At 38.3% G+C, this 22,192-nt stretch overlaps 3 protein-coding genes across 3 annotated transcripts; 2 read left to right on the forward strand and 1 right to left on the reverse strand.

Annotated features, from left to right (window-relative positions):
* Positions 1-2,390: 2,390 nt before the first annotated feature.
* LOC135666053 (uncharacterized) lies at positions 2,391-4,580 on the reverse strand. The gene is made up of 3 exons (XM_065177557.1): positions 4,037-4,580; positions 3,286-3,596; positions 2,391-3,047 (listed from the first exon to the last, which is right to left on the reverse strand). Exons 1-3 carry the CDS (start codon positions 4,199-4,201, stop codon positions 2,618-2,620), a joined length of 906 nt encoding a protein of 301 aa, XP_065033629.1. The 5' UTR covers positions 4,202-4,580; the 3' UTR covers positions 2,391-2,617.
* A 1,115-nt stretch (positions 4,581-5,695) lies between these two features.
* Positions 5,696-14,671, forward strand: LOC135666055 (ERAD-associated E3 ubiquitin-protein ligase HRD1-like). The gene is made up of 8 exons (XM_065177559.1): positions 5,696-5,851; positions 6,280-6,823; positions 8,391-8,567; positions 9,635-9,784; positions 9,876-10,084; positions 11,880-12,033; positions 13,657-13,903; positions 14,270-14,671. The coding sequence occupies exons 2-8, from the start codon at positions 6,291-6,293 to the stop codon at positions 14,441-14,443; spliced, it is 1,644 nt and encodes a 547-aa protein (XP_065033631.1). The 5' UTR covers positions 5,696-5,851; positions 6,280-6,290; the 3' UTR covers positions 14,444-14,671.
* A 716-nt stretch (positions 14,672-15,387) lies between these two features.
* LOC135666054 (ADP-ribosylation factor-like) lies at positions 15,388-20,743 on the forward strand. Its single transcript, XM_065177558.1, has 6 exons — positions 15,388-15,710; positions 16,762-16,852; positions 18,565-18,680; positions 19,371-19,430; positions 19,523-19,588; positions 20,304-20,743. The coding sequence occupies exons 1-6, from the start codon at positions 15,654-15,656 to the stop codon at positions 20,472-20,474; spliced, it is 561 nt and encodes a 186-aa protein (XP_065033630.1). The 5' UTR covers positions 15,388-15,653; the 3' UTR covers positions 20,475-20,743.
* Positions 20,744-22,192: the final 1,449 nt, after the last annotated feature.

Raw genomic sequence — 22,192 nt, forward strand, 5'->3', positions numbered from 1 at the left:
AAACTTCTACCTTTCGTTTGCTGTACTCACTAGTATAGAACAAAGTTGCACCTGCTAACACCCGTAGGTTAGTATTACATTAGATGTGGGATGGGAATTAAGAATTGGTTTATAGACCTAAGATATGTCTACTTTCATTGGCTTAGCTTTAATTGTTTGGCTCATTAATTAGTCAGTTCTTTCATTGGGTCAGATTGTGATATATGGTATTAGAGCATATCTAGTATTGGGCATGTATGAGGTTTTGATTCTAAGTTATGAGCATGAAATGGGCTTTGATGAGGATGTTAATCCTTAAGGTTGGGGGAGACTGTGACAGTTTATTGTAGGCCCACATCAGATATGGGAGGAAAATTGAGCTTGTTTGCTAACATTAAGATGAGAATAAGTATTTTTAGCTATTGGTTCAAGTCTATCAAGTTTATAGGTTAGTTATCCCATTGGATTGGACCGTGACAGCATACCTTGTTGCTAGAAGTTGACATGGTAACACATGTCAAGCAGGCTAGCTTTCTTTTTTCCCAGGTTTGTGCTTAAAGGAAGGAGTGCACGCATATCCAATTAACTTGACGTACTCTGATAATATTGATTATTGGCTTTAGATATCGATGTATGTTTTTGTGCACTCATATTAGTGTGATAAAAGCTGCATGACATGTATATGAATGTGTCACTTTTCTGGGTTTATGGCATCTCTTGAAAATTCCACAATTTGATTGTTAGGGTTGACTTTGGTTTATTGATCATGTATTGTCGAGAAATTGATATTTTCCTTTTTGGCACAGAAAATTATCTTTCTTACTAAGAAGCAAGAATGCGTCTCCACATTTATAACCAATGCTTAAACATTTTTCTGTTTTGTTTGATACAGTGTTTGTTGTTGTCATTTATGTACTTGCAGATCAGTTACAACACGATGATTAATGTTTATGCCACGTCCGGACTTCATCGTGAAGCAGAGGATCTTTTCCAAGACATGCAAAGAATCGGACATTTTCCAGATTCCCATACATATCTTGCACTCGTTAGAGCTTTTACAGAAAGCAAGAAATATTCAGAGGCAGAGAAAACTATTCGCAGAATGATAGGTGACGGAATCGCTCCCTCATCTGCTCATTTCAACCATTTAATCTTTGCCTTCACCAAGGAAGGATTCATTTTTGAGGCAGAAAGAGTCATTAGAGAAATGAGAGAAACAGGCTTGGATCCTGATTTAGCATGCTGTAGAACTATGATGCGAGCATACATGGACTATGGGCTTGTCGAGAAAGGTCTTTCGTTCTTTGAAACCATTAATAAGTTCCTAAAGCCTGATGGGTTTATATTAAGTGCTGCTGCCCATCTTTATGAGTTTGCTGGCAAAGAATCTGAGGCTGGGGACATTCTAGATGCGATAAATCTGAATGGACTCTTGTTTCTGAGAAACCTGAGAGTGGGGTCAAAGGTTCGAGCTTAATGCATTACCTGATGATGCTATGGAGGCTGATCAAGAGGTGGGGATTAAACCTCTCTCGAAGCTGCCAAAGAGAAATAATACAGTCAGCGGTGACAGCAGTGTCCATGAAATGTTGTCATGGTGAATTTGTGGTGAAAAAGATCACATCAAGATGGAGTGATGGGTTAATATGATATCTAAGATTGTACACAGTGACATCATTTACTGGATTCCACATTTGTGGATTGCTATTGACAGGATACAAGAGATCCTTCTGGCCAGGTCACCCCATAAAGAAGTGTTTCCAGAGCAGTGCTCGTCTGTTTTGTTGAGGATGTCTAACCGCAAGCACTATGCTAACTTCAGAATTCCTCCCGCTGATGCAGATCAACTCCAACCACATTTGGTGAGAACAGATGATTGGTGAAAGAAATATATTAACAAGAACAACAAATGGAAATGTTTTGAAAGAATTTTTTGCCTTGTATGCTGGGAAAATCAAGTTGAACGCAGGTAGGTTCGAAGAAATACCATGATGTTCAGTATCATGTTGATCTTTTAACTTTTTTGGATGTACCATTAACTGGCATAGATTTGTAATGCGACGCTCGGTCAGGGCACTTGTAAACAGACTCCAAAAGAGAGAATTCTTGTGCAGATGGAGGATGTTTTTCTTCTAATTTTCTTTTCGAGGATTTACTAGGATCTGCATGTTTGCAGAATGCCGAGTCATGACGATCGCATCAACCATGCATGGTTGTGGGAGTGATCACCTTTCCTCAGTGGCTCGTTACCCTGGTCCAGGCAAGTTCGTTGTTTCTTGTTTGTGAATGCTTAAGCTTCTATAATGTTGTTTCTTGTTTGTGAATGCTTAAGCTTCTATAATGTTGTTTCTTGTTTGTGAATACTTGAGCTTCTATAATATGATGTGATAAATGAAGCGAAGCCATTAATCTGCTCAAGTTTGAGATCAACCCCTTGGGATTCCATCTCACTTCATGTAAGAATTACAGCATTTGAGTTTATAACCACTGTTTGTTACATCAGAAAACATTCCAGAGACAACATCTTTTCAACAAAACATAATGAATGATAGGGAGGGATACTATGAGCACTAGAAACGAGAGAAATATTAGTGTCGCCACAGAAGAACACAAACACAAACCTACTTTCGCACGGCAATCATCCTCCGAGAATGCGTCTGATGGCTGCACGCTGCTCCGGTGCCAATCTCGAAGGGAACTTGACATCAAACTTGATCACCAGATTCCCCTTCTTCCGGGGCTCTCTTGCGACCGGCATCCCTTCGCTTTGGATCACCAGCTCATAGCTAGGCTTCACCACGTCAGTCATCTCGATCACCAAGTCGCGCCCGTCGAGGGTCTTGAGGTTGATCCTGGTCCCTGTTAGTGCATCCACCAACGAGATCTTGTGGTGGACGACGAGGTCATTGCCATCCCTCTTGTAAACATCATGAGGCTTCTCGTCGATCACAATGACTACATCTGCAGCGAGTCTGTCGTTCCCCTTGTTTGGAAACGTTATCTTGGTTCCCCTCTTCCACCCTGGTTTCACTTCGACCGTCAACACCTCGTTCTCTGGGACCGTACGTCTGCGTTGTACCGACAGGAAGAAGAGTCAGTAAACTTGCATGTAATGTTATGAACTTGCACAAGTTATTTCTAGATCTGCAGCCAAACGAACAACTCAAACAGAGAGACAATAGATCCTACTATTCATATCATAGCAGACGACGACATATATGAAGACTGGAATTGGCAGCGAAGAATAAGGTTCGATTACAATGCTAGCTAGCTAGGTAGTTTATTCCATTTGGAAGAAGCTTATACCCGTTAGGTTGCATGACATTTCTAGAGATGTTCATCTTCTTCTCTGTGCCATGGTAGAGCTCCTCGAGGCTGCACGCCAGCTTTCTCTCCACGGCAGGTGCTTTCCATGGCCGGGCAGCAGGAGCAGCAGAGCCACTACCATCTGCTTGAAACCTCGTAGACTTTGTACGGTTCATGGACTCGAAACCAAAAGGATTACTGCTTCCAAAGATTTCGGTAAATATGTCCTCGGCATCTCGAGGCACGCCCTTCGGCTCCTCCTCTTCTCCGTGTTGATCGTATATTGCCCGTCTTTGAGGATCACTTAGTACCTGAACCAAACAGTCTTGAAAGGTAAGAACATTCCCAGCTTGATCTCTATTTCTTGTTGATGGAATCATCTTCATGAGGCATCGTAAACAATATACAGAGTTACTCCTCTCTCTCAGACAGGGAAAAAGGTCAGCTTTCCCAAAATTTCGGACTTTGGACAGAAAAATGCTCTACGGGAGCATGTCGAAGCTGGGAGGAAGCTCAAATGCCTCTGAGAGGATTACACTAATGCAGAAGACATCTTTATCGAATTTATATCTTAAACTAAATGAGTGTCGCTTCCACAGACCTAATCGTTTCCTGTGATCAAACTAAGGAATCATGCCTACCGAAACAACGAAATGTTGATCCCGAAAGGAATCTCCGCACTAGTCCGCGGCTAATCATAAGAAAACTCAGTAAGAGCAATCAGAGAAAGGGATATATCGATGCAACTTGCCTCGTAGGCTTCAGAGATTTGCTTGAACTTGGCCTCGGCCTCCTCTTCGTTACTTGGGTTCTTGTCCGGGTGCCATCGAATCGCCAGCCTCCGGTAAGACTTCTTGAGATCCTCATCGGTGGCACTTCGATTCACCTTCAGTATGTCGTAGTAATCGAACCCCATGTCGATCCAAACACCGAACAAGCCTATGAACAGCCCATAATTCTCATCGACTCGAGCAAAAACCAAATTCGACCACCACCACCACCACCACCTATAATACCATGGCTCCCATCTTGCAAAGATTCGACCTTTCACCCACCACCAACCGGATCGACACCAACTAATTCTTGGAGAAAAAACGAAAGAGGCGTCAACTTCAATAATCCCTTCAAAACTCGGATGAAGAATTACCCGAAAGGAAACGAATCAACTATGAATTGAGAAAAGAAACGAATCAAATTCAAGCCATGATTCACAGGAAAGTAAGGGTATGGGGGAGAGAGAGAGAGAGAGAGATGCGGCAGAAGGCGAGGCCTCCGGCACTCGGCGGAGGAACGGAAAAACCCGTCGCGAGATTTGAATTATACGGAACGAAAACTATAAAACTATTATTTGAAGGATTACCGCCGCATATAAACAATATGCGGTCATAATTTTTCATCCACCGCCCGATCATTGTTTCACGAATATTAAAGCAACGACGGTTCACGCTTTGACTATCGTGCACATATGTATCCAACGGTAGGCGAGGGCTATTCGCAGACCATTTCATCTGCGGTGTTCGTTGCGATCTCGTTCCCCTCATTTAAAATCAAATATAAAGAAGTCGGAGGACCTATTTAGAAAAAAGAAACGATGGTTATGCGAGCCACGAATAAGAAGGGGATTTTGAATACCATCGGATAAAAGGGACTCGAGGAAAAGGCACCCAATCCTTACCCTGGCGAAGTTGACGCTATAAATAAATCGGCTGTTGGTCCCATGACAACGTGTCGGCTTTGAGATGTGCATACGTCATAGAATAATAATAATAATATATCATCCCAAATTCTATCCACTCAATAATAACATAAAAAAAAGGATTTATATCCAAATCCAACGTGTTTAAGAAAGATGCAAGTCAAATCATATTAAGGATATGAACTCCGGTTATACAACCTAATCGACCAAATTGGCTCGAATCAAAATCTCGAAACTGAACGATTTAAAATCTAAACCTGCAAAATCGGAGATGTTCTTGCGAGACAAAGAGAAATTGTGCTTATATATGGGTCGTCAAACGAGGGGTCAAAGCTGTCATATTTAGAATAACGAATGTTGACCCAACCTAATCTTGTTGTTCATAAGATATACCACTTTATCGGTTCCCTCCTGTTTGATTCCCCAATCAAATTAAGCTATAGAGTTAAAGCCAACACACAATTAGGTAAATACTCGTAATAACATAACTATAAATATTCGTTTTTACGAAGGTTTATAGAAATAGGGAGAAGGAGAGTCTCGATCCAGAGGGGCGTATTTGTAAATATGATAAATTATAAGGGTAAATACCGGTGAGAATATAACTCAAATATGCCGTCCCGTTCTGTGCTCCGGTCACGTCTTGGACACGCGTCGACAGATGACTCGTCGCGACACGCGTAATAGAATTCGGGCGGACACTCCCAAGTTTTTATGCGTCGCTCGGATCCCTGCGACCGCTCTCGTTTCCCATCGGTCGTCAGCCCTATCCATCCTTCGCCTTCTTTGCGAGCGATGGTCTAGTGTTCTTCGTTGAATTTATACCCTTGGTTCTATTCAGTTGTTCGGATCCGCATATTTAATCTCTCTGTAAGTTGTTATTACTTGTATTTTTTGATCGATTTGTGTATTTCTGGATGCTGATGATGGGAAAAACGCAAGTTGGGGATTTTTGGTTGATTCGCAAGTGACGGATGATTTGTCACTGAAATTGAGGTTTTTATAATTACTCTGTTTAGGAATTTGATTTTGGGTTGGTATTAGGGATCTGATGTGGTTTGGCATCGTTCATTTGGTCCAAACGAAGGTCCAGATGATATAAGTTGCGCATCTCGTAGTTTATATGCATGAGAATTTTTTCTTTCTTGGAGAAATTGCAACTTTTGTTTCTCGAAGACCATGTTTCTCCTGCTGGTTCTGCGGTTCGTTATTTAGACTTTTTTGTGTTCGGATTTGGTTATGATCTTCTTTTTGTCCTTCCGTAGAGACACTATCTTATCATGTAATTGTCGTGGCAGCTTCTTGGAAAATGATGAGGCTCGAAACTTATGCTGGATTTAGTTTCTTGGCTACCATTAGCGCGATCTACTATGCATTTAGCAGCAGAGGGCAGTTCTATCCTGCCCTGGTCTACCTCTCCACCTCCAAGATATGCTTTGTGCTTCTTTTGAACATGTGCCTGGTCATCATGTGCATAATGTGGCAGTTGGTCAAGCGTTTGTTTCTTGGTTCTCTCAGAGAAGCAGAAGTCGAAAGGCTCAATGAACAATCATGGAGGGAGGTCATGGATATACTATTTGCAATCACCATATTCCGGCAAGACTTTTCTGTTACCTTCCTAGCGATGGTTACAGCTCTTCTCTTGATCAAAGCCTTGCATTGGTTGGCCCAGAAGAGAGTCGAATATATTGAGACAACGCCCTCTGTTTCTCCGCTGTCCCATATGCGGATAGTTTCGTTCATGATTTTCCTCTTAATCCTCGACTGTCTTTTCTTGTACAATTCTTTGAGGTCTCTGATTCAAACTCGGCAAGCATCGGTCGCACTCTTCTTTTCATTTGAGTAAGTTACTCGAATCAGATATTGTCTGCAGCAAAAGCTTTACATACTTTGTTTACATTTCGCACTCTTCTTTTCATTAGAGTAAGTTAATCGAATCAGACATTGTCTGCAGCAAAAGATTTACATACTTTGTTTGCATTTCTTTGCCGGTTTCTTTAATTTAATTATTCTGTATATTTAGTGCTTATTATAAACCAACACGATGACAACCTAGACCGAGTTGTGGCATGTTACGTTAAAGCCGAATAATTGAATTTTGTTTCACATTTGATCTAAAATTTACAAGAGGATTCTTTTCTTATTACCTGTTGGCATATGTACAAATTATTGACTGTTAAGCCATGATAATATCTTATGCACTTACAAATCTTGTATGGTAACAAGCCTAAGTATCTATGTTGATTTGAAGCTTGAGTATGGAAAATCCCTGATAAAAGTATTATTTTAAATGGTCTTTTTGTACTCTGTTAAATGTGGATGGAGATTATGACCTGGAAGAATATGGTGAGAAGAATGATATCTTATGATATGGTTTCTTTCATCTTTGGGATGGGTGATATCTTACGATATCGTTTCTTTCATCTTTGGGATGACAATGTCACATATTTTGTGCAAGAAGTGACACGATAGAAAGGAATACCAAAGAAGACCCATTGTCACCGACAAGAAAGCTTGTGATGATCTGAGGAATGTTGTTGGGGGCACCTTCTAGTAAGATGAAGTGTTGGGAAATATCAACGAAGTAGAACATATATAGAGATTGAACTTAGAAGGGTTGTTGTTTTTGTTTGTAGTCTTTGGAACCTCATCACGTTCATTATGAAACAGATGAGATTCTCAATGATGGAATTAACTACACTAAAGCAGGTTGCTCATACTATTTATTTTTCATCAATAAAGAAAACAAATGATTTGCTAATCACATTTAATAATGATTTTGATCTATACGGTGAAAGGAGAGGTTTTCCTTGAAATTTAGGGGTTGAGAAGTAGGACAAACTGAGGTTTAATTTCTTGTAATGCTTTATCATATAATGGAAATAACACCAGCAGTTCGAGAGCATACAGTAATAATACCTTCTGGAATGGTGATAGTTTTTCATGGTTTCAATTTTTACTATGATGCAACTGAATTATTACCTGAATTCAAGGATCTGGCATGAATTTGTTGTTTTCCACTGAAAAAGTAGGGCGAAGCTTGACGACTGTTAAGTAAACAGTTCACATTTTGTTAGAATCCTGCTATTATTTGAGTCTCGGTGAACTACATTTCAAACTGTTCGACAAATAGGCTTTAGTAAACTGCATGTTTTTCTCTTAATTTCATGCATCTTTTGATAAAATAGGGTTTCTATCCTATTAGAGATGTATAATCTTTGACTGATATTGGCTTTGTATCCGACTCATTTATCCATCCATATTCTAGCAACATCTTTTAGTAGCTGCCACAGAGAGTTCTATCTGTTGGTGACCAACAAACTGCCAGTTGTTTGAATGTTAAATTCAATTGAAATCTTGCATTTTGTTTGTGGCGTATGTACCTATGATTATTGTGATGGTATTCCAGATACACAATCCTAGCGACAACAACCGTATCTACATTTGTGAAGTATATTTTCTATGTAAGTGACATGCTTATGGAAGGCCAATGGGAGAGAAAGGCTGTTTATACATTTTATCTCGAGCTTGTACGGGACCTTCTTCACCTGTCTTTATACATATTTTTCTTCCTAGTCATCTTTCTGTAAGTACTTTCTTAAACTTAATTTCATGTATGGCTGTGCTGGAGAACATATTTTTGAGTTCCCAACTCTAAGTTGACTAAAGCATTAAATAATTTGTCTCTTCTTTCTCACTGCACATAAATGACTCCATTACTTATCTGATCTGTTTTCACTTTTTTGTGATATTATTGTTTGCTTTTGTAGTTAACAGTGTTGAACATTTTTCCTCACACTGTTTATTTGTCTTGCTTGCCCATAGAAACATTGGTCCAGGTTTACATTATGAACACTAACATGAAATACTTTAAAACCTCATCAGCATTGTCAATATACATGCTGATCATCATCAAACCCCATTGTACATTGTATATGCCTTTGTCATTGCGTGTTGTAACATGCTGATCTTTTGGTTTTGTATCATAGGAATAATACTTTAGCAAGCACCTACGAACTGTGCAAGTAGCTTGATGGCACTGGTTTGCATGGTATGAGCATGCGATCAACTGTATATGATTTCAGTTGTGGTTCATTGGCATGCACCCATGAACTGCATGCTAATATTATGGTTGCATCCTAACTTTTTCTATTTGTGAATGTGGAAGTTAAACATTATGATTGCCAAAGTTTATCATAGAACAAGTGCTTGAACTCTGGATGCGGCTGAAGGAGATCAATCTTACAAGTTCAGTAAATTGACTTACTGTACACAACTTAAGGAACTAATTAATTTTATCTATCTCTTCATTTTTCTTTTCATTTGTGTTTGCTTTTGGAAGGCAATCAATTCTATACTTTCAGCTACAACAAATTTGTGCTTGTTTACTATATTCAACTTGCTTTCATTTATGTGTTATGAAATCCTTGCTCATTCTAGGAGCAATGCAAAACACAACCTGGTTACTAAAAGGACTTTTGTGCATATGACTACTCTTCTGCTTTTCCCTAGAGTGCCATAACTAATATCAATTGTAACCAAGTTTTACTAAATCTATGTTGCTTTTTAGAAAGTACTTCTAACTTGCTTTTCATAAATGCTGTCATACAGTTGTTTTTTGTTGGTTGAATTGTACTTTTTTGTTGGTAATAGGAGTTATGGTATTCCATTGCACTTGATCCGTGAGCTGTATGAGACATTTCGCAGTTTCAGAATGCGTGTTGCTGATTATGTTCGTTATCGCAAAATTACATCAAATATGAATGAGCGTTTCCCTGATGCAACACAAGAAGAACTTAATGCGTAAGCAATTTACTCCACATATTCTTAAATTGTTTACAAAACTTTTTTGACTATTTTTTCTTATTTAGTGCCTTCCATTACCTTAATACAGAACTGATGCAACATGCATTATATGTCGTGAGGAGATGGTTACAGCCAAGAAATTGCTATGTGGACATCTTTTCCATGTGCACTGTCTAAGGTCATGGCTAGAGCGACAACATACTTGCCCTACTTGCCGAGCTTTGGTTGTCCCTCCTGAAAATGGGCAAGTTGGATCAGCTAGGCATCATGGAACTCCATCAGAATCTAATCAACCTGGTAATGTTTCTGAGCTTGCTTGCCTCAGATATCCATGTTACTCTTTTACTTCCATGTACAAATTGAGCTGCATGCAACCATAAAAATGGAGACATTCTTCTGAGAAGGAATAAAGTCATTGTATACTTTTTTTTTTCAGAACTTCAAGGACCAATGTTTTCTTTTCTTTTGCTTGTGATTTGACCGAAAAAGTGGACAAAGCATAATTGTAGACATAAACCACATGTGGACTAATTGCATACTTTATAGAGATTTGGCCTCTCATTGTAGGAGTAAGTCAAATTGCAGATGGATTGCTTCTTTGATTATGTCATGTCTCTTAGCAAAGGAATAAGCCATATTACAGATGCAGGGCTGCTTTAAATATGCTGTATGTAGTTATCACTTTATGTTTGTCCGTTCAAAGTTCAAGCCATATTCACATCTGGTTTCCTATCTAAAAGTCCATTGGTCTTGGTATCTTTTGTATATTCTATAGACAATCAACTACTCTGTTCACTGGACCTTTTCTGAAGAATTATCAGCCAATCTGTTAAAATGATGACTTTGTGAATTTTGTAAATATTTGTCACTTTTGACGGTGAAAATAGTCCCACACACCTTTCCACCTCCCCCTCATCGTTCTGCTAGGCTATTTCTTTATTTTCAGGGGAGCATGCATCTGAGTTACCTAATTTAAACTGGATTCCTACCAATAATTGTTGAGATATTAGTCATAATGTGGGCAGCAACAATTAAGTGAACTTTTTTTTGTTGTTTCCAAGTCTTAGGTAAGCATTTTCACCTTTTTTTTATTTGACCAACCATTTTTAGCAACTTGCTCACCCATCTGCAATGATAATTGAAAAGGGCATCCAATTGTCTATGATATGGTTTTCCCAATTCTTCCTGGCATTTTTGCTTCCATCTAGGTTCAAAAACTTAATATGCCCTTCAGCTGGTTCCTTTGTGTAGGTTGACATTATATTTCACTTTACTTTAAATCTGCTTGTGGTACCCCAAATCAAAGTTGAAACAGTGAAAGAAGCTTTGGGACTGAAGCTTTAATACCAATGGATGTACAACTGATGACTCCAGAGGATATGGAAGCATAAATTAAATTTTTAAGAATTAATATGCTTTAGTGTGAGATATGAAGAGTGAGAACACTAAAGCAGAAAACGGAGAGAAAAAAAATGGAGATATACATTTTTTATATCTACTGATTTGCTAATTCCAGGAAAGTCCTCACTAAATATAATACTTAATAAGATGGAACTTGGACCATGCTAGGACTCTGATGATGGAATATGAAAAAGGATCTTTTCTGAAGTACCAGTCCAGTTAGGACTGGTATATATGGTATGTTCTGTTGAATTTTAGTCACCATGAATGATAAATAGTAGGTATTAATGTCCATTATCTGATAATTATTTGACTATTTAAGCATCCAATCAGTGCACGATTGACTCCAAACTGCTGGATTAGTACAGTTCAAACAGAACTAGATCCACCCTTACAAAAAATAAAACTAGATTAAAAGGACAATTTCAATTCTTAGTTTGCAGCTGATACAGTTGGAGTTGACATGTATTTTTTATCTAATCACGACCATTAGTTGCATGACAAGTATGGTGCTTTTACTAACTTCCTTCTTTATTGTTGTTAACAGGCATGAACCATCTCCTAGATTGTATTATTCTCATGGAAAAAGTTACATTGCTAGTACTTATTTTTAAGTTCACCAGGTCTGATTTTTGCCGCTATTGCTTTGGTAGTGCTTAGTTGACCTGTGGTTATCTTATTCTCATTGTAGTTGGATCAGCAACGGAAGGCACATCATCACAAGGTCCCAGTGATGGTGCAGGAGGTGCTAATCTAAGCCGGCATCAAGCAAGGCTTCAAGCTGCTGCCATGGCTGCTTCCTTATATGAGAAATCATTTAGTTATCTTCCAGCAAGTTCCTTCTGGTATGCATCTACGAACCAGCTTAAAGCCAGTGGAATCATGTGTTTGCCTTCAATCAGAATATATGCAATATTAGACAGAATCTTCTGTAGTAGTACCTCTATTAAGCAATCCTAGATGCTTGCGTTTAAATTACAATAAGTGCTAACATTGAAATGTTCTCACAAGAAGTTATTTTACTAGTTTGTAGGAAATTAGCAAGTTCCTTCTGGTATGCATCTACGAACCAGCTTAAAGCCAGTGGAATCATGTGTTTGCCTTCAATCAGAATATATGCAATATTAGACAGAATCTTCTGTAGTAGTACCTCTATTAAGCAATCCTAGATGCTTGCGTTTAAATTACAATAAGTGCTAACTTTGAAATGTTCTCACAAGAAGTTATTTTACTAGTTTGTAGGAAATTAGGGTAATGCATCTGTTTTTGTTCTACGTGATTATACAAACTAGTGACATGTTTTATGTGATAATTGTGAAACTGATTTGAGTATATTAACAAAGTAATACTTTGCTACGTTGCTTGGAACTAGTAATATCAGAATTAATAAACATAATCATAGTATTTTGAGAAAACAACCGTGGTCAAGCGAGACCCCTAAAATGGATGGTATTGCCTGAAATTTGGTCCTACCAAATATTAATTTCATCAAGCTAGATCCAAATTTAGCACCATTATTCTAGAACCATAACTAATTAGAATGCATGAGTTGTCTTGATTAACATGCCATTAATGTAAATTCAGTTTAATCAAATTATATTTTTCTGGAGAGAAGAATGTTCTTGGTTGTGGTATGGGTGCATGTATATGTTTTGCCAGTTAGTTTGGTTTGTTTTACATGAGCTCTGGGCCTGTTGGTTCAATATTCTTTGATTTTATGCTTTAAATTGACTACGTCCATCCATTATTACATTAGTTTAAGATATTGTATTCTTGTTGTATCCTTTGAGATACATATTCTGTGGAAAAGTTTATTAGTAATGCAACAATTGTAGTGTTTCTTTCATTAATTGAATATACATGAATGCACAGTTGAAAATTAGCACACCTTGTAATTTGTTAAGCAACTTGTGAGAAAATTTTGGTCAAGAAAGGTCTGTGTGCATGTAGAAAAAATAAACATGACAATGGAGAAAATGCAAATAATAGGTTAAGAATATGGAAGCTAAGAATTTAAGACCTCTGTTGGTTTTAGCACTATGAGGATAATCAATTCAACAATTTGACACTTGATGGCCCATGTATTTGTTCTACCAAAAACATGGCTTCCTTCCCATGCAATTTTAAGTTCATACAATAAAATGTGCTGGCTTACATAGGCATAGTCTTCTTGGTTGTTTGCTCCTGGACAAAGCTTGCCTTGTTTCGGATGCACGATATTGAGTGGGTCAAGATCCTCTTTCCCTCAATATGGGTCCATTGCAGGTTCCATCTGTCCATATGGGTGGCACCACTCCAGTGAATAGGTGGAATGAACTGAAACGAAAATGGCAGAACGGGGAGGATCCTATACCATTTAAAGTGGCGTATATGTGAACTTTTGAAGGATTCTATTCAGAAAGTCTTTTATTTCAGCATTTCATGGTAGTTGAATAGCTCAGGAGATTATACTTATTATATGCTTTCAGGCCTTCAGGTTATGCATCAAATCACATGGAAAATCCTCATTTGGAGGCATTTAGTGGTGTGATGAAACAGCCTACCGGAGAAGCAGTGGCTTCTGGGCCATCGCTGCAATTCAACACACATCCTAGATCTATTCCTTTTCCGGCTTCTGATTCCAGCATTGCCTCCAGCCAGACATCCTCCAGCAATCAAGATGTGCAGCTTTCGCTATTGAAGGCACATGAAGATGTTATCCGTAGCCAGATTCAGGTATATTTACATTCTGGGATTCGCTACATAGTCCAACAACTTTGATGTTCTACAACTTGAGCTTACTCCCAACATGGAAAAAAAAGGTCATAGCATGTATCCTGTATTGCTCTTCAACATTTTTTTGCTGATGCAACACAATCCTATATCAAAAGATGTGGCAACCACACCATTAGGTTTGTGTCACCGCTGGAAGAATTTTCTATTATTGTGCAGAACTATATCATGCCATGAACTTAACTAGTTGGTTTTATTGTAGAAATACAATATGCAAAAATCTGCAGTAGTTTTTTTTTTGTCGCTTAGATAATTATATGATTGCTCATAATGGTTTTAAAACCTTCTCTTCGTTGGACATTTTGCCAGTTTCTACAGACACAGTTGCAGGCTTTAGAGCAGCAGGCGGCATACCAGTCTGAGACGTCATCCGGAGATGTAGTTCCTGCCGTCGCTGATCTCAAGGGAAAATCGGTCATCACATCTGATGCTGCCACATCTAAACCTGATGGTGCTCATCAAGAGGAGTCTGAAAAAGTTTAAGACCTATCAAGACTCTGTAGGTCAAGAAAGGGGTGAGGGTGAAAAATTTCACAATGTTCATTCACTAATTGTACGATACTCAGCATTTACCAGATGATAGATAAGTACATCTGAACTGTGTTGTGCATGACTAGCTTCGCTGGTTTTGGTGCTTTCTGTAGCAAAATTTGTTGATAATGTCCAATGCTAATAGTTGCTCCTCTCGGTTAAGCCCATTTAATCACTGCATATGAAGTGTTTGTTAACGTAAATTTGATGACTGTATCTCTATTCTTTCTATAGTTTTTGGGAGCAAATATTCCTTCTAGACTCGTGGCTGTTCGTGTGGTCGGTAGTAACTGCTGTAGCAAGCCACAGGCGATGTTCGAGTATCGCTTCAGTGGTTTCATTACCCAGAGTAAATGTATGTGAGCCGATGTTAAGCAGTGTTATAGGACTCAAATCCATTAGGATGCAGACCGCAGTTGATTAACTCTGCTTTCCATTTGCGGCGACAGACCTCATAATAATTTTGGTAAATGTTAGGTGATATATACATCACAGAATTTTACGACAATTTTTTTCTTAGATTACTTTGTATATATATATATATATATATATATATATATATATATATATATATATATATTTTAATTTACAAAGGGATAAGTGACGATGAGTTTGTTTAGATGGTTAGTTACCTTTAGACGTATGCTTACACTTCTGATGACGTCACAAATTAAAATTCTTTTTTTTTAGTTCATATTTTTCGAATTTAAAATTTTTAAGTTTCCTCCCACCCAAACTAGGAATTGAGGTCGGAAGCACATGCGAACGCATCGGACGTGTGTCCGTCGTCCTCCCACCAAATGAGCCGTTGGATTCGCAGGCAGTGGCACATGCGATCGCATGTAGCCCCCTCATCTAAATCCCGATCAGTGAGGACAGCGACGATGTGCCCTCCCGCGACAGGCTCCGGTCAACTGCCAACACCGTGACTTATTTCGATTCTTTTGTTTCAAGACCTCCTCCCTCCGTTAGTCTTTGCTTCCGTCACAGTCAAACCGAAGCCGGCCTACTTCCCCAACAACACCACCAACTTCTCTTCCCCTCTCGCTCTCTCACCATTCGGCAGATGATCGAGCCTTTCTGAGATACAGGAACATCGGAGAGAGAGATAGAGAGAGGGGTAAATAGGAAGGAAGTAGAGGAAAAGGGCAGGTCGTGCGCCATGGGACAAGCCTTCCGCAAGCTCTTCGACAGATTCTTCGGCCCCGTCGAAATGAGGGTATTCCCCTTTCCCTCTTTTCCTTTCATCTTTTCCAACTCGATTTGCTCCTGAACAGATGAACATATCACGTGCCTGTACCTTTCCTAGCATATTCTTCAATGTTTTTCTCCTTTGGTTGGTCCCTTCGAAATCATAATAAATATTCCTATATAAATTTCGATTTATCCGAAAAACCAAAAAGTTGAAGTTTCTAAACACATATATCATGATACTTAGAAAAGGGATTTTCTTCGAATACATTAGGATGATTACGTATATGTATGAAGGAACGATTCCTCGTATGAGGGCAATGGGGACGTGAATCAAGCGAGCACTCGATCGATGCGAGGTCAATCAAGGGCCAACTCAAGTCTTGACTTTTCATTATTGTATGGATATACATTTATTGGTGATAAAAGTATCTTGACTTATGAGATTAGAGTGGGAAAATTCTGAATTAAAATTACCGAGAAAAACTTTGGAATCCAGTGCTAAGACTGAAAAATGTAGTGGAAGTTTTGTAATAAGGAGCAAGTAGCTAATGTTTTGTTTAAATAAATACTCAGAAGCTATCTTTTGATACGTTGGTTCTATAATTAGGGTATATCGAAGAAGAGTTTGTTATAAAAAAAAAACCAGAAGATTTTTTTACAATCTCCACCCTCTTTGATTGGAAGGAAAGTTTTATGGAAGGTCTTCCATTTTTTTGGCACCTAAATATTAGACAGTTCATAGACTCAAAAGTTTGTTGTACATTGACATGGATGTTTGGTGTTATCAAAAGGGATAAGAATTTATTATTATATTTGTTAGAATTCATGGGTGGTACTAATCATGTATAAAAGCAATGGTTTAATATAGCCCTCCAAGAGTAGTTCAAAGCAACAGTTTGTTTTTGTGTTCAATGATGCCTGTGTATTTGAAACATCACAACCTTCACCGGACTCCTTAACTAGATGAAGTTTTTTCTCTTCTTATGTAGGTAATATGTTCATAAGAACTTCTGTTTATTTTGATGAATAAGTGCAACAATCCATCGATGACATCTTTTGTACTTAACCTATTGTAGGTTGCAATGCTTGGATTGGATGCAGCTGGTAAGACAACTATCTTGTACAAGTTGCACATTGGGGAAGTTTTGTCAACGGTTCCAACTATTGGTAAGCCTCCTGTAATTCACTTCCAAATAGAAAAGGTATTCTGTAGAACTAACTCTCTGGAACTATCTTAGTTTGTTAAAATTTGATTGAGAAGGGGTTGAAAAAGAATTCTATTGCATTTACTTGTTCAGATGAGGATGTAGAAACACTAGGAGTGAAGAAGAATTCAATGCTGGGTAGGGCATTAGTATCCACATAGTCAGTGGATACCAATACAGATGCAGATGGTGGATGCTAAATTTTGAAAACATTAATATTTCTTATAATGGTTATGGATCAGATGTTCACTGGGAACATCTAGATAACTGATATTGAGTATATGTTGGAAGAATATGAATACTATCTGCTTTTGGAAGGATACAAATAAGATCCTGATCTAGTGTGGATATAGGTTAAGGTAGATGTTGATGACAATTAGATATAGCCAGCATGCATAGGAGGTCAAGAAAGTGGTTATGGCTGAAAGAAGTTCCATTACCTGCATGTGTATATAAATGTATGCAAGTAATAGTGGTTTATCACAAAGAGAAAAATCATGTGAAGCTTCAACAAGTATGTGTATATTGCTTCACCGGGAACATTCTCTTTGTGTAAGTTCACTGATATAATATGTGAATATAAATTGGACACATAACCTATTTTCACATGGATATACAAATCCAGATCCAAAATTTAATAAATATCTGATGCATACTCTTATACAGCAAAAATGCATTCATATCAAAGCTGAAACTAAATCTGGGTCATTTGGCTAGTATTCAAATGGAATATCTGTACCCAACTCTGTCCAAACACATCCGCATTTGGATATTATCACAATCTTTCTTTCATTCCTGAGAGACATTGAACATATAGTGGAACCATTGGCTTTTTATCAATCGGTTTCAGAGTTTGCAAATCGTCATCATTGAAATTTTCTCGTTTTCTTTTGCTTTTGAGGAAGAAGTCTCCTTCAGTAGGATCAGTAATTTCTTCTCTAAGCATAATTTTTTTCTCAGTCAGTGGGCCCTGCATTTTCAGTGTTTGTAATGTCAATGTAATGTTCGGTCCATTGTTCCTGACAATAATTTGAAGGAGATGCCTACGGATTGTGATCAATCATTTGCTCGATGCAAATCATTGAATGTTTTTGAAACAAATAAAGGAGAGGAAAAGAAAATTCCTCCCCTACTCTAAAACCTTAGAACAATTCTCTCTGTAATTTCTGCTTCACATTATTGATCTTTAGCATGTAACTTGGTCCATTCCTCGCTTCATACTTTGGCTTGAACATTTTAGAGACTTTACGAAACATCTCTAACCGAATTTTGGTAGCAATCTGAGATTGTATTTTGGTATGTTTTTAAAAGTTAAGGTTGCAAGGAGTAGATAAGTTTAACATGCCAAGTGGATATGGATCTGGGAGAAGATAGCATTCATGATTCTGCTGTTTCTATTAAATTATTTGTACGTTTTTTTAATATGTTGGTCCTTTGATGCAGAAAATGGCTTGTACTTTATATGGTTTTCCTTGGTTCATGAATAGTTTATTTAGAAGCTATATTTTGACAAACTATGATCTTTATTGTATTTTCTGCCTCATTGTTGATCTGTTATACATATTTCTGTGTTCGCGAATTGCTTATATATAACCCGTATTTTGACAACTGTGATTATTTGATCCTCTGACCTCAATGTTGATCACAACCCTTCTATCTTATATTTTGTTCTAGGTTTCAATGTAGAGAAAGTCCAATATAAAAATGTGGTATTTACAGTCTGGGACGTCGGTGGACAAGAAAAATTGAGACCCTTATGGAGGCATTACTTTTGCAATACTGATGCTCTGGTAACTTGTTGTTTCTACATGTTTGATCTTTATATTTGGTATGTTGGTGACCTTTTACTCTTCAATGACATGGTTTTTTCAGTTTCAAGTAACCTTTAATTTTGAGTCAAAATTTGGATGATTCTTTTCTTCTGGTGAATTCCAGCTGGCTGAAGTCTTAACACGCATCCTTTATAATCAGTTCTCAAGTTGCTTGTTCTCTAGCCTCTGAATCCCTTCCTTCAGGGATCAACAAAGTGCTGAAATATACTTCTGATCATCAAGTCAACAAATTTTGATAAGCAGTTGAATCCATGTGTCTCTATGTTGCTTTATAAGCTTACAGATTTTTCTTCCTGCTGACTAATTGATAAGTAATATGAATTCCTAGTGAGGTAGAGTGAAGAGTTTAAAATGTCTATTTTCACAAGTTTTCCTGTCATCATATGGTAAGTTCATGAATTAAGAACCCTCAATGTTCTCACAGAAAAAAAGAAAGGTTTGCAATTCGCAATCATCACCACCATTTTAATTCATAGTTCCATTCCTGTACAGATCTGCATCATTAGACTTGATCTAAATTGACTCTTTTTAAATCCCATATTGGTGGGAAGCCTGTCCACTGGCTGTATTTTCTAGTCCTAAAGCTTGCACAATTATTCCTTTGTAGCTTTCAATTTCTAATATTGTTTATTGATCTCTTGTTTTCAGATATATGTTGTTGATTCCTTAGACAGAGAAAGAATTGGGAATGCCAAAGAAGAGTTTCAGGTTTAGAATTAAATGATGTCATTTTAATTTAGCTCTTTTTCTTCTTCTGAAAATTCTTATCAGTAATTTCAATTGTATAATGCTTCTTTCAGGCTATCATCAGGGATCCTTTCATGCTCAACAGTACCATATTGGTATTTGCTAATAAACAGGATTTGGTATGTTAGTAGCCTATATTTATCTCATAATGCTATTACAAGTACGTGGTGTCGTCCTTAATTGAAATTACTTTCTTTATTATAAATATGGGCTTATGATTACTTGCTTTATTGTACATATGAGCTTGGATTTATTTTCTTTTTTTTTGGGGGGGGGAAAAAAGGTGGTAGCTCCACCTGTTTACATATTATCATATATAAATAAGGTATCAGATAGCTTGGTTGGTAAGGACTTTAATAGTATATCACAAGTTCTTAGATTTGAATCCCATCATCACCACTTACCCTTTGCAAAAAAAAAAAAAAAAAATATATATATATATATATATATATATATATATATATATATATATATATATATATATATATATATATATATATATATATAATAAAAGAGACTTTGGTGAAACATAGTCAATATTTATTTCAACTATATAAAAATTTCTTATGAAATAGCCAAAGCCATAAACTAATAGGTTTCGGTTATTTCTGTTGATTAAAGCGGAGCTTGATTTGTGACTGTCCCATCCCTTTTTCCCCTTAGGACTACTCATCCTCATAAATGAAACACAAACCAGGGAGCTGTATACATCCTCCTCACTTGGAAAAATGTACAAGATTATAATTAGACCTTGATGTATGCATGTTTACTATTACTCTATTTGTTTCCAATCAGTTACACAATCTGAAGAACAACTATTTCTTGCTTGTTCAGAGAGGGGTGATGACTCCAATGGAGATATCTGAAGGGCTGGGTCTCTACGATCTGAGGAACCGTACTTGGCATGTTCAGGGAACCTGTGCCCTCACCGGCGATGGCCTCTACGAGGGACTTGACTGGCTAGTGACAGCCCTGAAGGAGTTGCAAGACTCAGGAAGACATTGAGCTGGCATCTCCTCCTCCTGTTTACAAACGTTCAGATTACCTGAAGCTGAAGAGTTTGTGTATATTTCCTTTCTTCTTCTCCTCAATGCCTTTGGATTTGTTGGGGATGGCATCTTGACTGATTTATTCTGAGATGTGAGTAAGCTGTTCTCAGTGTCAGTTCACAATGGCTTGTGTATGATGTTGAAAGTTGTCTTTTGATTGTATCTAACACAAATGCTGCCGCATGATATCAGAACTTGTCATGATTCATCAGAACTCTGTTGTGATCGACTCTTTACTACTCACTTAGAACATTACAAAAGTTTTATGGCGACATTGTTTTGGTCACTTAGAGCAAAGGTATGGAAATTTTAATCTGGCATCGATATACTATATATGTTTTTATATATTTGCATAAAATAATCCGAGTTTTTTTTTTTGTTTTATTTTTGGATGGTTAGTGATACAACAGAACATGTACAGAGAATCCAAATAATTAGATGGTAATATATGCTATACCAAATTTATAATAATAATAATAATAATAATAATAATAATAATAATAATAATGGCCGTCTATAGACATTTTACTTCCTACCAATTATAATTAATGTCATGTTAACCTCGTCCGCATTGGAATCGTTTCGCACGTGATAGAGCCATAGGTGGACACGTATCCGTTCCCTGGGTCCTGTGGGAACGGCGGTTGCCCCGTTTGGACTGGCTCCCTTCTCCCCGAGAGACGCAGATCTGCTTATCATTCGGTGAGATGGTACCCGACTTATCTGCGATGCCTCGGCAGATACCGCCTCGCGGTGACGTGAAAGGATCCCATTAAAGACGCTTACTAATCCCACGCCCTCTTTCGACATATCAACCCCCTTTGGCGCCCACGGCCCAAGGGCAGAAAGGCAAAACAAAGCGCGCGCGCCCAGCAAAAAAGGGTAGGATGTTATCGTCTCGGAAACAGAGGACTTAAATTGGACTGAGTACGAGAAAGGTTGACGAGGCCGAGTCGGCAGCAAAACGACAAAATGACTAAATTACCCTTTATTGAAATTAATTGTCTTCTCGAAATAGACATCGGGCTTTGTTTCCAAGAATGCCCTTCCCGACGTGACCAGCAGCGACGCGCTTTTTACCCACCGCCCCCACCACCATGGGAGCGGTAATCTGGTGGTTTCCTAAATATTGGGGGTCTTTTAGGCAACAGGTTTTCCTTACCTATAAAAGCCTCAGGGGGAATGATAGGAACCGGACGGGGTGGGGGGGCTATAAAAGGCGACAAAGATGGGGAGGAGTGGGGAGAAGGAACAGGTGAAGGGAGGGGAAGCGAGTGCAAGAAGCCGTAAGGAAGGAGAAGAGCCGTTCGAAGCCCTAGAAACTTTGGAGGCGATTCGAATCGGGCTTGCTTACACAAAGATATTTTTGCATTTGGCGGTTTCTTGAAGGATCCGACTCCAGATCAAAGACTCTGTTGCGGGATCATCGCAAGGGAGCACGGTGGCGGTTCAGATTGCCACTGCATCGCCATTTTGTGCCTTTCTCTCCGCCCTGGTGACGGCCCGGTAGGGTTTTCTTTCGTTTCTTTTGAATCTTGAAGGTGGAACTATTTGGGGTTAGGCAGGGTTGGGACAGGGAACTATTTGGGGTTTCGTTCTCGTACTAGTGTTTCCCAAGTATCAGTTAGGTAGGCTTTCGGGGTCCTCAGGTCACGTCTTTGGATTGCGAGCTAG

The sequence above is a fragment of the Musa acuminata genome, unplaced genomic scaffold (assembly GCF_036884655.1).
Source record: "Musa acuminata AAA Group cultivar baxijiao unplaced genomic scaffold, Cavendish_Baxijiao_AAA HiC_scaffold_1066, whole genome shotgun sequence".
Taxonomy (NCBI): domain Eukaryota; kingdom Viridiplantae; phylum Streptophyta; class Magnoliopsida; order Zingiberales; family Musaceae; genus Musa; species Musa acuminata.

Coding starts and splice junctions, on each gene's coding strand:
- LOC135666053 (XM_065177557.1), bottom strand. CDS start 4,201: ATGGGGTTCGATTACTACGACATACTGAAGGTGAATCGAAGTGCCACC. Junction 3,597..4,036: donor AAATCTCTGAAGCCTACGAG/GCAAGTTGCATC, acceptor TGTTTGGTTCAG/GTACTAAGTGATCCTCAAAG. Junction 3,048..3,285: donor AATGTCATGCAACCTAACGG/GTATAAGCTTCT, acceptor GGTACAACGCAG/ACGTACGGTCCCAGAGAACG.
- LOC135666055 (XM_065177559.1), top strand. CDS start 6,291: ATGATGAGGCTCGAAACTTATGCTGGATTTAGTTTCTTGGCTACCATT. Junction 10,085..11,879: donor ATCAGAATCTAATCAACCTG/GTAATGTTTCTG, acceptor TTCTCATTGTAG/TTGGATCAGCAACGGAAGGC. Junction 13,904..14,269: donor TTATCCGTAGCCAGATTCAG/GTATATTTACAT, acceptor ACATTTTGCCAG/TTTCTACAGACACAGTTGCA.
- LOC135666054 (XM_065177558.1), top strand. CDS start 15,654: ATGGGACAAGCCTTCCGCAAGCTCTTCGACAGATTCTTCGGCCCCGTC. Junction 19,431..19,522: donor ATGCCAAAGAAGAGTTTCAG/GTTTAGAATTAA, acceptor TGCTTCTTTCAG/GCTATCATCAGGGATCCTTT. Junction 19,589..20,303: donor TTGCTAATAAACAGGATTTG/GTATGTTAGTAG, acceptor TTGCTTGTTCAG/AGAGGGGTGATGACTCCAAT.